At 42.5% G+C, this 16,491-nt stretch overlaps 1 protein-coding gene across 1 annotated transcript; it reads left to right on the top strand.

Moving 5' to 3' along the window:
- The first annotated feature begins 8,587 nt into the window (after window positions 1-8,587).
- Window positions 8,588-10,520, top strand: LOC113079227 (NLR family CARD domain-containing protein 3-like). Its single transcript, XM_026251446.1, has 2 exons — window positions 8,588-8,604; window positions 8,708-10,520. The coding sequence occupies exons 1-2, from the start codon at window positions 8,588-8,590 to the stop codon at window positions 10,518-10,520; spliced, it is 1,830 nt and encodes a 609-aa protein (XP_026107231.1).
- The last annotated feature ends 5,971 nt before the right edge of the window (window positions 10,521-16,491 follow it).

Raw genomic sequence — 16,491 nt, 5'->3', positions numbered from 1 at the left:
TCCAGAGTTCACTCCACTGTCGGCCCAGGCCCCAGAGTTTGCTACAGTATTGGTCCAGACCACGCCTTTTCCCCCATCCAGAAGAGGAAACTAGGGCTGAGGAGAAGGGTGTTGGCCCAGTCCCCAGAGTTCACTCCAATGTCAGCCCAGCCCCTGAGCAAAGCCCAGGATGGGCTCCTGTTCCCAAGCAAAGCCTAAGAGGGAATCCTGTTCCCATATACCCGTGGCCGTGGTGACCAAGCCGGCTAAAGACACGGAGTATCCGCTATGGACTCCAGGGGCCCCAGATCTGCCGTGGTATCCCGAACTGCTTGCTCCACCATGACTCCCTGATCCGCCCTCCCTGATGGTATTGTTACAGCACGGGACGCATTGTCCGGGAGGGGGGAGATCTGTCACATGTATGTTCCTGTTATCCTTATTTGCTCCTTCCTGTGCCTGTCCTCATCATGTAAATTAGTTCCCAGCTGTCCTTCATTATTTAGTTCATTTGCTCCCAGGTGTGTCCCATTGTGTCTGTGTATTTAACCCTCTTGGCGCCACGGTCGAGTTTACTCGACAAGATGCGGCACTGAATAAAACGGCTGATTTTGTCAAATAGGGTGTCAAATTTCATGCAACCTCCCCTGCACCAGATAGCAGACATATAATACTTCATCTCTGACTCAAAAAAACGTTATGCTCCAATACAAAATCTTCGAGCTAGAGTGCATTGAATCAGTGCGAAAAAAAGTGGAACTGTTAGAGTGAGCCATTTTATCAGAGCAATATTGTCAACGTCAGCGAGTATTGGCATTAGATTAATATTATTATTATCATCATTATTATTATCTTATGGCATCAATAAAGCTTCAATAAAGCCGCAATGAGGTGTTGGGACTTCTATTCGTGGAAACTGATTCTGAAGGGGAATATCTGCATTCAGAAGGTGACGGTGATACTGAAAGTGAAAGTATAGCCCTACACCAAGCACAAACGGTGAATCCTTTGCCCAATGGTCCTTTGCCAAATGTCAGAGGTGTGAACAATGTTTGCCGGGGTCTGAGTGTTCATCGCGAAATTAGCAGGCGTGTTATTGTTGCGGGGACGAGGGGGGAGATTTTTACCGCGCTAGACATGTAGATTTGTCTTCTGACCGCACCTCTCCGCGATTGCGGCGACAGTATTGTAGTGGAGACTTTGTCTAATGCCACTGGATATGTTAGACGAGGTCGAAGTATTCATAGGACAGTTAGGAGGCAAGGTGGAGAGTAGCAATGACACTGACAGTAGTCCGAGCTGTGCATACTCGGCGCGTGCGCGAGGCAGATCTGGCCGCGCTGCTCGTAGCAGAAGCAAAGGCAATGTGACACGGGGATATAGCTTTTGAACTAAACAGGTCTTGTCTACTTGTGTTTGTGTGTCATACGAATAATATATATGGAATCAGAGTGCCTGCTGTATTGAAAATCCCAACTGCTACATGCATTCGTTTGTTTCTACCATTTATTAGTAATGATTTACACAGTTTTTTTACTACTTACTATTTACCTGAGCATTCAGTATTGTGCAATATAGCACACAGAAGGTGAGGGACATTTTTGGGGGGAAAGAAGTGCTGCATTTTATTATTTAAACGTGACTTTTCATGAAAATTCTATAATTCAAGATGACCACCCCATATGACGTCATAATATGCAAATTAGATGGGAAAATAAAATCCCTACATACACATTGGGTCATCCTTAATATTTTTATAATTGACAGAAAGTCTCTATCTTTTATGAATTTTAAGATATAGCCTTTTGAAATTAAGATGTCAAAATCGAACGTTTTAGGAAAAAACCTCTGGCGCCTAAAGGGTTAAAGTGTTCCCAAGTGTGTTCCATAGTTCTTTATCTGCTGTTAAATGTCATCCTGTGTTTGTATGTGTATTCTCCAGCATTTTCTCATCTGTCCCTCAAGCAGCATGACATGCATGATAGATGGAAACTTTGTACAGTACACATATATTTAATTGTTTGATCAAAATTATTGCTATAGGGACAATTTGTTAGTCACTGAATTTTGATTTATGGACATGTCCATAGCGTCCCTACTAAGTTTTACACCTACTAAATGTTCTTACACTCAAAGACACATCTATGAGAGTGCTTAGTTCAATTTACAGTTTTTTTTATAGCATAAATAAACTTAAGTGATTTTTAAAGTGATTCTTAAGGATAATTTTTTTTTTTTTAACAGAATAATTCAGAGCATTAACTTACAACTCTTTTTGCTATAGTTCAGTTCATCCGATGAGATCAGAGCCCAGCTGTGTGTCTATGAAGAGTAACTGGTCTATGGATCACCCGGCGCATTTTAATAGTGGTGATACACCGACTGATCTCAGGTGTAACATTTCTACATAAATGTTATTCATAATAGTCATTTTTATTGTTGTCTTAAATTGTAAAATTTTTGCTCACACAGAGTGACACATCTATAAGAGCACTTAATTGAATTTATAGTTTTTATATCAGCATAGTGTAAAAGAATAAATAAAATAAAGTGCTCTTTAAAGTTAATTTATTTTACTTTATTAATATTTTTTAATACAGTAATTCACTCTTGTTAACTTAAATCCTTCTTTGTTATAGTTCACTTCAGCAGAAGAGATCACAACTAGAGCCCAGCTTTGTATTTAGGAAGAGTGACGGGTCTAAGGATCATCATTTTAAGAGTGGAGATATGCAGAGTGATCTCAGGTATAGCATTTCTGTAAAATATATGATTTTATGATATGACACACAAGCATCTAGAGATGAAGATCCTTCCCCACGATACAGGTACTTAAATGGTAGTGGTAATGGTCTACATCGTGGTGTGCGTTTTTTTTTTAGGTTAAAAGTGACAAATGTATTCATGAATCAATAAGAAAAATACATAAAGATCTTAAAATAAAATTATCATTATGATAAAGGATTCAGTATTTTCTGTTATAGTTCATTTCATCAGAACCAGAGCCCAGCTGTGTGTCAATGAAGAAAAATTGGTCTATAGATGAATTGATTTAAGTTTCAATTCAATTCAAGTTTGTTTGTATAGTGCTTTTTATGATACAAATCTTTGCAAAGAAACTCTACAGAAAATTAAGTTTCTATTTGATGCAATAACATTGGTAGCAATATTTGGTAGTTCTGTATGTTTTAGGTTTAGCATCATCTGAGGTCCTCTAAGGGGTCAGCATCATCTCTTCTCAGGTGTTCTGGATCCAGACTGGAGATTGTGTAAATCCTAGTTACCACAGAATGTAAATATGCCGTGTTTCCACCGCAGGAACTTTACCCAGGAACTAGGGACTTTGGGCTGGTACTCGGTGTGTTTCCACCGCAGGAACCAGGAACTAAATAAAGTTCTGGGTAAAAAAAATGCTCCTCAGAAAGTCCCTGCTGGCGAGGTAGTAATCTTTCAAAGTTCATGAACTTTCGGGGGCGGGACTTTGGCGCTAAACATCCTGATTGGTTGAGTTCACGCAGCATTGGTTGAGTTCAACCACCATTTATTCGAATCATTTTAAAAATATTACTGTTATTGTGTCATGAAATGTAATTTTAAAAGTATTTCAGGCAAGAATGTAGTTTGTTTAAAACTCAAATCTGTTGTTTATTTATAAAGACAGCGCCTATTTAAAAATGTGTTTTGCGATCTCAGATACGGTGAGCTCCACGCGATCAGTGGGAGTTCCGAGCTCATGTACCCACCGAGAGCAGCCTCACCTCGGCTAGACCTTCTGATGTGTGCCGCTGGCTCTGATGTCTCTTAAGTGGTTAAACATAAAATATAATTAGTTTTGGGTAAATGTAACAGGTTATCTTTGATCTGTATTCGATTTATCTATATGTTAAAATGAAAAAAAAGGCAAATTTATATAATATTTCATTTCATAGAAATGACTGTTAGGGATGGGTACCGAGACCCGGTATTAAACTGGCCCCTGGGCTTAATTATGAAAGACCGTAGTATCAGTAAGATCTGACGGTATCGGTTCTGCTTTCGGTACTGGAGGGGAAAAAATTTATGTACTTTGTTTCTTTGCTTAATAATGTTATCGTGCACATTTTATCTCCCCAAATATTTCTAATGTGCGATCATATTGAGACGTTTGTTTGTGAGATCTGCGAGATCTCTCATGCACACCGCGGAGGCTGTCTGTCACACACACACCACAACAAGCGCGGCACACGCACACGACGCGTATAACAGTACGAAAACTTCTGCTTAATAATAAAAAGTGACGATGGCGAAGAGATTTGCTTAATAATGTTATCGTGCACATTTTATCTTACCAAACATTTCTAATTTGCAATATTATTAAGACGTCTGTCTGTGAGATCTGCGAGATCTCTCATGCCGCTGTGGAGGCTGTCTGTCAGTCACACACACACACAACAAGACCGAGTGCGGCGCACGCATAACAGTACGAAAACTCCCGCTTAATACAAAGAGTGACGATGGCGGAGAAAGCAAAACATTCCAAAGTGTGGTTATACTTCACTAGAGTTGATGCAGACAACGCTGGTTGTCATAAGTGCAACAAAATTTTTGCATGTAAGGGCGGAAACACATTCATTTGTTTTTTTTTTATAATAGCTATTTGTTCAAACATGGCTGTTTCTTGCGCTACAAATAATTGTTTTTTTAATTTTACATAAAAAAAAGAAATTTTAATTCTGTTCTCAACTTGTTCTTAAAAAAAAAACACACACACACAACACAAAGTACCGATAAGAATACCGTTAAAGTACTGGACCGTTAAGCAGTATCGATAAGAGTAGTAATACCGTTAAAACCTTAACTATACCCATCCCTAATGACTGTATATATACACATATCCCTGAACTAAATACATTTCTGCAGCTGTTATTATGTTTAAATGAAAATGAATGGAGGCAGTGGTATTTGATATCATATTTCGTTTTATTGCAAATATACAGAGAGGAAAATTGCAGTCGCCATGGTCAGCTGACTGAAGTTATCAAGTACGCTGCTGTTTGCAGATTTACCAGATTTGCGTCGTCGCAGACATCACACTCCCGAGTCAAATGCACAAAGTTGGAACTACCGAGGATGCAAGTCCAAAATCAGCGTACTTTGTATTGAGAAATGCGCGCAGACCTACGTCACCAGTCTATTTGCCTAATCTTCCCGGTACTTTACACCGTGGTGGAAACGCGGAAAGCAACAGGTCTGGGGGGGGGGGGAATTTTCCGGGGGAAAAAAGTTCCTGGTACAAATGTTCCGGGTAATTTCGGTGGAAACGCGGCAATAGAGACATAATTATTATAGCCGCTGTTCCAGCCAAGAAAAATTAATTAGTTCAACCCAATTATGCGCATTTACATTTGCATTTATCATCTTTGCGAGGGCATTCGTTCTCTCCAGCTCCCTTGAGGGGGAAACCCTTAGGATGCTGTTCCAGATCGGGATGATTTACCATTGCCCCACAGAGCTCCCACACACCACCAATCCAGAACCCTTTAGCTAGCAGTTCCCGAGTCATGTCAACTGCTGTCCATGGCTCACCCAAATTCACCGGCCGTTAATGGAACCTAGTGATGGGAAGTTCGATTCTTTTCTGTGAACCGGTTCTTTCGGACAGTTGGAGTCAATAAACCAGTTGAAAAAAACGGTTCAGCGGTCCTTTTACGCTCAACGTAATGACGTCATTGGCCTACATCACCAGTCTATTTGTGTAATCTTCCCAGTACTTTACACCGTGGTGGAAATGCAGAAAGCAACAGGTCTGGGGGGAAAAATGTTCCTGGGGATAAAAGTTCCTGATACAAATGTTCCGGATAATTTCGGTGGAAACGCGGCAATAGAGACATAATTAGCATAGCTGCTGTTCCAACCAAGAAAAATTAATTAGTTCAACCCAATAATGCGCATATACATTTGCATTTATCATCTTTGTGAGGGCTTTCGTGCCGCTCACTCTCGCCAGATCCCTAGAGGGGGAAACCCTTAGGATTCTGTTCCGGATCGGGATGATTTACCATCGCCCTACGGAGCATCCAGACACCACCAACCTCGGCTGGAAGGATGCAGTCATCCGGTGTCTGGAGAGTCCCTGATCCCGATCCAGAACCCCTTAGCTAGCAGTTCCTGAGTCATGTCAACTACTGTCCATGGCTCACCCAAGTTCACCGGCCGTTAATCTGGCAAGCCGAACGAACATTAATCTGGCAAGTCCACGGACATTAATGTGGCAAGCTTGCCAGTCCCAAAGCTCACTCCAGTGCCTGCTCCTTATCAGCGTCTTCCAGAGTTCACTCCACTGTCGGCCCAGGCCCCAGAGTTTGCTACAGTATTGGTCCAGACCACGCCTTTTCCCCCATCCAGAAGAGGAAACTAGGGCTGAGGAGAAGGGTGTTGGCCCAGTCCCCAGAGTTCGCTCCAATGTCAGCCCATGCCCTGAGCAAAGCCCAGGATGGGCTCCTGTTCCCAAGCAAAGCCTAAGAGGGAATCCTGTTCCCATATACCCGTGGCCGTGGTGACCAAGCCGGCTAAAGACACGGAGTATCCGCTATGGACTCCAGGGGCCCCAGATCTGCCATGGTATCCCGAACTGCTTGCTCCACCATGACTCCCTGATCCGCCCTCCCTGATGGTATTGTTACAGCACGGGACGCATTGTCCAGGAGGGTGCATTGAATCAGTGCGAAAAAAAGCGGAGCTGTTAGAGTGAGCCATTTTATCAGAGCAATATTGTCAACGTCAGCGAGTATTGGCATTAGATTATTATTATTATTATCATTATTATTATTATCTTATGGCATCAATAAAGCTTCAATAAAGCCGCAATGAGGTGTTGGGACTTCTATTCGTGGACACTGATTCTGAAGGGGAATATCTGCATTCAGAAGGTGACGGTGATACTGAAAGTGAAAGTATAGCCCTACACCAAGCACAAACGGTGAATCCTTTGCCCAATGGTCCTTTGCCAAATGTCAGAAGTGTGAACAATGTTTGCCGGGGTCTGAGTGTTCATCGCAAAATTAGCAGGCGTGTTATTGTTGCGGGGACGAGGTGGAGACTTTGTCTAATGCCACTGGGTATGTTAGACGAGGTCGAAGTATTCATAGGACAGTTAGGAGGCAAGGTGGAGAGTAGCAATGACACTGACAGTAGTCCGAGCTGTGCACACTCGGCGCGTGCGCGAGGCAGATCTGGCCGCGCTGCTCGTAGCAGAAGTAGAAGCGATGTGACACAGGGATATAGCTTTTGAACTAAACAGGTCTTGTCTACTTGTGTTTGTATGTCATATGAATAATATATATGGAATCAGAGTGCCTGCTGTATTAAAAATCCCAACTGCTACATGCATTCGTTTGTTTCTACCATTTATTAGTAATGATTTACACAGTTTGTTTACTACTTACTATTTACCTGAGCATTCAGTATTGTGCAATATAGCACACAGAAGGTGAGGGACATTTTTTGGGGGAAAGAAGTGCTGCATTTTATTATTTAAACATGTGACTTTTCATGAAAATTCTATAATTCAAGATGACCACCCCATATGACGTCATAATATGCAAATTAGATGGGAAAATAAAATCCCTACATAAACATTGGGTCATCCTTAATATTTTTATAATTGACAGAAAGTATCTATCTTTTATGAATTTTAAGATATAGCCTTTTGAAATTAAGATGTCAAAATCAAACGTTTTAGGAAAAAACCTCTGGCGCCTAAAGGGTTAAAGTGTTCCCAAGTGTGTTCCATAGTTCTTTATCTGCTGTTAAATGTCATCCTGTGTTTGTATGTGTATTCTCCAGCATTTTCTCATCTGTCCCTCAAGCAGCATGACATGCATGATAGATGGAAACATTGTGCAGTACACGTATATTTAATTGTTTGATCAAAATTATTGCTATAGGGACAATTTGTTAGTCACTGAATTTTGATTTATGGACATGTCCATAGCGTCCCTACTAAGTTTTACACCTACTAAATGTTCTTACACTCAAAGACACATCTATGAGAGTGCTTAGTTCAATTTACAGTTTTTTTATAGCATAAATAAACTTAAGTGATTTTTAAAGTGATTCTTAAGGATAATTTTTTTTTTAACAGAATAATTCAGAGCATTAACTTACAACTCTTTTTGCTATAGTTCAGTTCATCCGATGAGATCAGAGCCCAGCTGTGTGTCTATGAAGAGTAACTGGTCTATGGATCACCCGGCGCATTTTAATAGTGGTGATACACCGACTGATCTCAGGTGTAACATTTCTACATAAATGTTATTCATAATAGCCATTTTTATTGTTGTCTTAAATTGTAACATTTTTTCTCACACAGAGTGACACATCTATAAGAGCACTTAATTGAATTTATAGTTTTTATATCAGCATAGTGTAAAAAAATAAATAAAATAAAGTGCTCTTTAAAGCTAATTTATTTTACTTTATTAATATTTTTTAATACAGTAATTCACTCTTGTTAACTTAAATCCTTCTTTGTTATAGTTCACTTCAGCAGAAGAGATCAGAACTAGAGCCCAGCTTTGTTTTTAGAAAGAGTGACGGGTCTAAGGATCATCATTTTAAGAGTGGAGATATGCAGAGTGATCTCAGGTATAGCATTTCTGTAAAATATATGATTTGATGATGATACAGAATACAAATAAGGAATTGTGTTTATTAAGTAATTTTATAATGATGCATTTTAATTTAACAGTCATGAAGTCATCAACACATTTAGAATAAATCTGATGAAGAAGTTTGTGTGTCTGTATGAGGGAACAGCAACGCATGGAAACCCAACACTCCTGAATGAGATCTACACAGAGCTCTACATCACAGAGAGTGAGAGTGGAGAGATCAGTAATGAACACGAGGTGAGACAGATTGAGACACAATCCAGGAGAGCAGCGACAGAAGATACACAGATCAAATGTAGAGACATCTTTAGACCTTTACCTGGACAAGACAAACCCATCAGAACTGTGCTGACAAAGGGAGTCGCTGGCATTGGAAAAACAGTCTCTGTGCAGAAGTTCATCCTGGACTGGGCTGAAGGGAAAGAGAATCAGGACGTCCAGCTCATATTTCCTCTTCCTTTCAGAGAGCTCAATCTGATGAAGGACAAAACACTCAGTCTTTCAGATCTTCTTGAGGTCTTTTTCCCTGAAACAAAAGAAATGGAAATATCCAGTGAAAAATATAAAATGTTGTTCATTTTTGATGGACTAGACGAGTGTCGTCTTCCCTTACATTTTAAAAGGAATGAGACTCTACGGTATGCGAACAAAAAGAAACCGGTGGACGTGCTGTTGACGAACCTCATTGTGGGGAATCTGCTTCCCTCTGCTCTCATCTGGATCACCTCCAGACCAGCAGCAGCTGATCTCGTCCCCTCTAAGTGTGTCCATCGAGTGACAGAGGTACGAGGCTTCAATGATCCTCAGAAGGAGGAATACTTCAGGAAGAGAATCAGTGATCAGAGTCTGGCCAAAAGAATCATCTCACACCTGAAGTCATCAAGGAGCCTCTTCATCATGTGCCACATCCCAGTGTTCTGCTGGATCTCAGCCGCTGTTCTAGAGAAGATGTTGAGTCGAGCAGAGAGTGGAGAGATTCCCAAGACTCTCACTCAGATGTACACACACTTCCTGATCCTTCAGACCAACATCAAACATGAGAAGGACTATGAGAAGAAGGTGACAGATGAAGATATGATCCTCAAACTGGGGAAAGTGGCTTTTCAGCAGCTTGTGAAAGGCAACCTGATCTTCTATGAGGAAGACCTGAGAGAGTGTGGCATTGATGAGACAGAAGCATCAGTGTACTCAGGATTGTGCACTCAGATCTTCAGAGAGGAGTTTGGCTGGTATCAGGGGAAAGTCTTCTGTTTCGTTCATCTGAGCATTCAGGAACATCTAGCAGCTCTATCTGTGCACCTCTCCTGTATAAATCACAACAGAAATGCGTTTGAAGCAATCACCGAACAGAGTTTATGGTCAAAAATTAAGGACTGGTTTCAACTCAATTCATCAGAACATTTTTCTTTATCTGACCTGCACAAGAAAGCTGTGGATGAGGCTCTACAGAGTAAAAACGGACATCTGGATCTTTTCCTGCGGTTTCTTCTGGGTCTATCAGTGGAGTCTCATCAGGTTCTTCTACAAGGACTAATGAAACAGACAAAAATCAGCTCTGAAAGCAATGAGGAAACAATTGAGTACATCAAGATGAAGATCAGGACCATTAACTCTACAGAGAAATTCATCAATCTGTTCCACTGTCTGAATGAAGTGGGAGATCATTCACTAGTGGAGGAAATACAACAATATGTGAAATCTGGAACAATAAATAAAGCCAAACTGTCTTCATCTCAGTGGTCAGCTGTAGTGTTTGTGTTGTTGACATTAGAGAATAAACTGGATGAGTTTGATCTTAATAAATTTGTTGGAGGAAACAATAATGCTGAAAATATGAAAGTTTTTCAGAAGCTGCTGCCTGTGATTAAAGAAGCCAGATCAGTTCAGTAAGTATCACTGAGAACATTCACTTCACTGTTAAAACATTAAGAAATATTTCTTAAATGAGATTTGTATCTGGATTTGTAGTGGATTCTTTGTTAAATTGATCTGATCTGAACTAAGAGAGTGAAGAGTGTCATTGTTCTCTACAGGTTGAGAAATTGTGGTCTCACAGTTAAAGGTTGTGCTGCTCTGGCTTCAGCTCTGAGATCAAACCCCTCACACCTGAGAGAACTGGATATTTCTAGGAATAAAGTTGGACATTTTGGAGTCAGTTTGCTCTCTAAAGTACTGGGGGATCCTCAATGTTACCTGAAGAAACTAGAGTAAGATCATATTTGACTTCGACATGAACCTCAATGTAAAGTATATTTGAAGTGTTCAGACTCTTTCTGCTGCTGTGAGTTCAGCTGATTGAGCTGTAAATGATTGAACACATGAGCTGCTCCTCAGTAATATGATACTGCAGGACTGAGATTCACACTGAAACACACACTTTCACACATAATCATCATTTAAATCTCTTGATCTTAAACTCAGTAAAATCTGAGAAGTTTGTTCATGTTTCTTTGTGAAAATGTCACGCTGTCTAGTCTCTGTTTCCCTGGGTGTCCACTAGTGGGCTCATTTCCCCTTAGGCACTAGAATTCCTCTAGTCTTGTCCTGTCATCACAGTAATTGCACTCCTGTTAATTGCACCAGGTGCAGTTACTTTATTGTCATTAGCCTCCCTATAAATACCTGTCTTTTCCTGTTGTTTGTATGGAGTCCTTACCCTTTGTATATCCAGCCTATATCTTCCTGGTCTGCTTGTCCTCCGAGTCTCTCTCATTTTCCGAGTTCCCTTTCCTGTCCCTTTCCTTTGTTTGTTTTGTTTTGGACTGATTGTTGGTTTTGACCTTGGATTGTTTTTGACCACGATTTGGATTATTCCTAATAAAGACATCTGCGATTGGATCTCTCTCTCTCTCCCTGTGTCTCTCTGGGTCACAATCGTCACAGAAGGACTCCATCACTCAGATCCAGCGGTATGTCTGTTCATGTTTCCTCCCCAGCCACCGAGCGGGATAGGAATGGTTTCGAGGGTACCCGCCTGGTCGTGTTTCGTGGGACCAGGGGAGGTCGCTCGGGAATGAGTCAAGAGGAGGTCCGGCATCACTCTCCACTATGGTCCCACCTTCGACCCTGGGTTCAGGAAGAACAGATGGGAGACGCCGTATCACCATTGTGGACGGAGAGGGGAGAGGAGGCGCAAGTCTGCCGAGCCAGCGCCGCTGCACAAGGTGGCCGCCAGCCCAGAGCCACTGCGCAGAATGGCCGCCCGGCCCAGCACCACTGCCCATGAGGGCCGCTGAAACATTTTGGGATTATTTCTCCATGCTGTCAAAAATCCTAGAGATTCCCAGGAGTGTTCACGTCACGTCTTCTGATCCAGAGACTGTTCATGTCACGTCTGCTGAGCCAGCACCACAGTACAAGATGGCCACCAACCCAGCGCCACTGCACAAGGTGGCCGCCAGCTACAGTGGGCTTTCTAGAGTCCAGTCAGGTTCCAGTTGACCATCCAGAGTCGAGTCAGGTTCCAGTTGACCATCCAGAGTCGAGTCAGGTTCCCGTGGACCCTCCAGAGTCAAGTCAGATTCCTGTCGACCTTCCAGAGTCGAGTCAGATTCCTGTCGACCTTCCAGAGTTGAGTCAGTTTCCCGTTGACCCTCCAGAGTGGAGTCAGGTTCCAGTTGACCCTCCAGAGTCGAGTCAGGTTCCCGTGGACCCTCCAGAGTCAAGTCAGATTCCTGTTGACCCTCCAGAGTCGAGTCAGGTTCCGGTTAACCCTCCAGAGTCGAGTCAGGTGCTCGTGGACCCTCCAGAGTCGAGTCAGGTGCTCGTGGACCCTCCAGAGTCAGGGTTAGTCACCGTCGACCTTCCAGAGTCAGGGTTAGTCACCGTCAACCTTCCAGAGTCAGGGTTAGTCACCGTCAACTAGGGCTGCACGATGTGTTGTTTAAGCATCGATATCGAGATGTACAAATCCACGATAGTCACATCGCAGGATGTGCGATGTAGGCTGTCATAGTTGATCCGTTATTCATTAACTGTATGGGCCAAAGAGATGCGCACTAGATGCGTGGCGCAAGCGTCTCAGCTGCGTGGCGTGTCCGTTTTTAATTCGGCTCCCATGTTAACAGGTTAGAGCTTGCAGACTGCCTGCATAAGACGCGCGTCTAAAGCCGCGCGGAAAACACGTGCATGCTAGAAATAGACCCGACGCCTATTTATATTGCACCTGTCACCGGCCTGAGAGAGAGCGCGCGCGCAAAGCGAGCCCCGGCCGCATGCTCAATGTCTTCAAACAACACGAGCGCTGTCTTGCTCTCTTTCCTCGCGCATATTAATCAATTAACACGATGGTGTCGATGTTTAAATCATTTAAAATGAGAATGTAAGTTTGCTCACCCCATTTTTATTTTTAATAATATTTTTTATTTCATATCGCAATATATATCGCAGAAAAATAAAATATCGCAATGTAAATTGTTCCCAATATCGTGCAGCCCTACCGTCAACCTTCCTGAGTCAGGGCTAGTTCCTGTTGACCCTCCAGAGTCAATTCAGGTGCTCGTGGACCCTCCAGAGTCTAGTCAGGTGCTCGTGGACCTTCCAGAGTCAGGGTTGGTCACCGTCGACCTTCCAGAGTCAGGGTTAGTCACCGTTGACTTTCCAGAGTCAGGGTTAGTCACCGTCAAACTTCCAGAGTCAGGGCTAGTCACCGTGGATCGTCCAGAGTCAAGTCAACTCACTGGTGATCTTCAGGGACCGAGTTAAGTCACCAGTGATCTTCAGGGACAGAGTCAAGTCACCAGTGATCTTCAAGGACAGAGTCAAGTCAACGGGGTTCTTCATGGGAGTATTCAAGTCACCAGTGATCTTCATGAACAAAGGCAAGTCACCATTGATCTTCATGAACAAATGCAAGTCACCAATAATCTTCATGAGCAGAGTCAAGTCAGCATTGATCTTCTGGAACCCAGTAGAAACACCATGGGAGTACCAGAGTCTCATCATTTCCCTGTTGAACTATCGGAGCCTCTCCATGTCTCTGATGAACTACCAGAGCCTCTCCACGTCTCTGATGAACTACCAGAGCCTCGCCACGTCTCTGCTGAACAACCAGAGCCGTTCCCCGTCTCTGCTGAACTACTAGAGTCTCCCCTCGGCTCGACTGATCTACCAAAGTCTCTCCTCACCTCTGCGGAACTTCCAGAGTATCGTCACGTCTCAGTCAAACTCTCTGAGCACCCAACTGATCCTGTTGTGGCCACGTAGGCTACTCTTAACTTGGTCATGTTCTTTGTTTCAGACTTGCCCAACCAGACTTGTCCTCCTGTCCATTCAACCACACGGATGTGGTGGTCTTCTGCTCCACCCTGGGGGGTGTCTGTTTTGACCGCATGTATGTGGTGGTCTTCTGCTCCGCCCTGGGAGACGTCTGCTTTGACCACACGGATGTGGTGGTCTTCTGCTCCACCCTGGGGGACGTCTGCTTTGACCGCACGGATGTGGTGGTCTTCTGCTCCACCCTGGTGGGCATCACGCTCTGTCCTTCTTGGACTTGTGTTTTTGTGTTTGGTTTTTTTTGTTCTTCTGTCTGTTTTCCTCCAATGGACCTGGCCCTCCATCACTCCCCCTGATCCTCCGCCGGTCCACCTCCCTCCTGGGTTTCTTGTCTGTTTCTTTCTTTCTGTTTCCCTCTAAGGACCTGGCCCTCCGTCCCTCCCCCTGATCCTCCGCCGGTCCACCTTCCTCCTGGACTCCTTGTTTTGTGTTGTACTTCTCTTGTCTCTGTTTCCCCATTTTACCTGGCCCTCTGTCAATCCCCCTGGTCCTCAGCCGCTCCACCTCCCTCCTGGTCTCTTTGTGTCTTTGGTCTTCCCTTGGGTTCGGGTGGAGCATCTGGCAGCTGCTTCGTGGAGGAGGGGGTAATGTCACGCTGTCTAGTCTCTGTTTCCCTGGGTGTCCACTAGTGGGCTCACTTCCCCTTCGGCACTTCACCGTAGGCACTAGAATTCCTCTAGTCTTGTCCTGTCATCACAGTAATTGCACTCCTGTTAATTGCACCAGGTGCAGTAACTTTATTGTCATTAGCCTCCCTATAAATACTCTTTATTTTTCCGATTGTTTGTATGGAGTCCTTACCCTTTGTGTATCCAGCCTTCTCATCCCCCGAGATTCTTCCTGGTCTGCTCGTCCTCCGAATCCTCTCGTTTTCCGAGTTCCCTTTCCTGTCCCTTTCCTTTGTTTGTTCTGGACTGATTGTTGGTTTTGACCTTGGATTGTTTTTGACCATGATTTGGATTATTCCTTATAAAGACATCTGCGATTGGATCTCTCTCTCCCTGTGTCTCTCTGGGTCACAATCGTCACAGAAAATATTTATTAATTGTGGAAAATCACACACAAATCACTACTGCATACATATAAGTACAGATTTAAATAACAGTTAAAATCAGCTATAAAGTGAATAGTGTTAACAAATCTTGCATAAATAAATAAAAAATGCAGATTATTTGGACAATTAAGAAATATGTGTATTTTTGAATGAGAAGTTAGAAATGTTATTATCATGTTTTGTGCTCTGTGGCATTTTAGATCAGACTGTTATGATCTGATCATAGAGTGTGAATAGTATGTGATTGTTCTCTGCAGGTTGAGGTATTGTGGTGTCACGGATAAAGGGTGTGCTGCTCTGGCTTCAGCTCTGAAATCAAACCCCTCACACCTGAGACAACTGGATCTGTCTGGAAATAAACTAGGAGATTCAGTGATGCTGCTCTCTGATGCACTACAGAATCCCCACTGTAAACTGGAGAAACTTTGGTAAAATCATATATGCCACAATGTATAGAAAGTATAAACCTGCCTTTTCCTGATTTCATTCTTCTCCTTTTTCACATATTAGCTCAGAAAGGTGTTTGTTCATAAGGAAAAAATAAGAAAATATTCACAAAATGTTAATAAAATATCTAATAGACATTTAATAGGGCATTAATTGAAATTGATTGGATGTGATCTCCTTGCATTGATCAGAAGGGCTGGTACGTCGACCTGGTGCAGCTCATGTTGTTACCACTCAAAACTGTGACAATCTTCCTGCACTTTCACTCAGCTTTGCTGTTTAGCAGGTTCAGTGTGTTTAGGGTTGGAAGTAGGGTTGGGCTTTGGGGACAGTGACAAGTAAGGACACAATAAGGCAGAATCTGTTTATGATTTGATGAATGAATATGGTCATATGCATGTTATGTGTTTTGAACACATAAATATTAGTACATATCTTCTATGTAATGAATAGTGTTATTAATAAAAGAGATTTAGCATAAGACAGACATTTTGCATGCAGTAAAGAAATATTTATATTTTTTTGACAGACTATACATGTTTCACGATCATGTTTTGTGCTCTATGACATTTTAGATCTCAGTCTAATGGTCCATCAAACATATTTATTTATGCTTCAAGTTTGTACTTTCTTTTTAATAATGGATTCAGTGCTAAACTGGTCTGATCTGAACCGAGGGAATAAAAAGTGTGTCATTGTTTTCCAAAGGTTGTTAGATTGTGGTCTCACAAATGAAGGTTGTGCTGATCTGGCTTCAGCTCTGAGGTCAAACCCTGGACACCTGAGACAACTGGATCTGTCTCAGAATAAACTACAAAATTTGGATGTGAAGCTCCTCTGTGCTGCACTTGAAGATCCCCAATGTAAACTGGAGATACTGGAGTAAGGTCATTTCCTGATTCTCTCATGTCTTTGTTCTCTATAAGATGTTTCCTTTAATATAAATTCTAAAACTAAAATTATATTATATGAAAAAAATGTACAGTGAACACACTAAATCTTAGCACAAATGAATCAGATGACTGTAGATGCAGAGCAGGAGGGGCGTGAGGACTGCAATTGAGAACCGCTACTCTGCACTGCTCA

This window comes from Carassius auratus, unplaced genomic scaffold (genome assembly GCF_003368295.1).
Source record: "Carassius auratus strain Wakin unplaced genomic scaffold, ASM336829v1 scaf_tig00027474, whole genome shotgun sequence".
NCBI classification, from domain to species: domain Eukaryota; kingdom Metazoa; phylum Chordata; class Actinopteri; order Cypriniformes; family Cyprinidae; genus Carassius; species Carassius auratus.
This window is presented reverse-complemented; position numbering and strand designations above follow the sequence as displayed.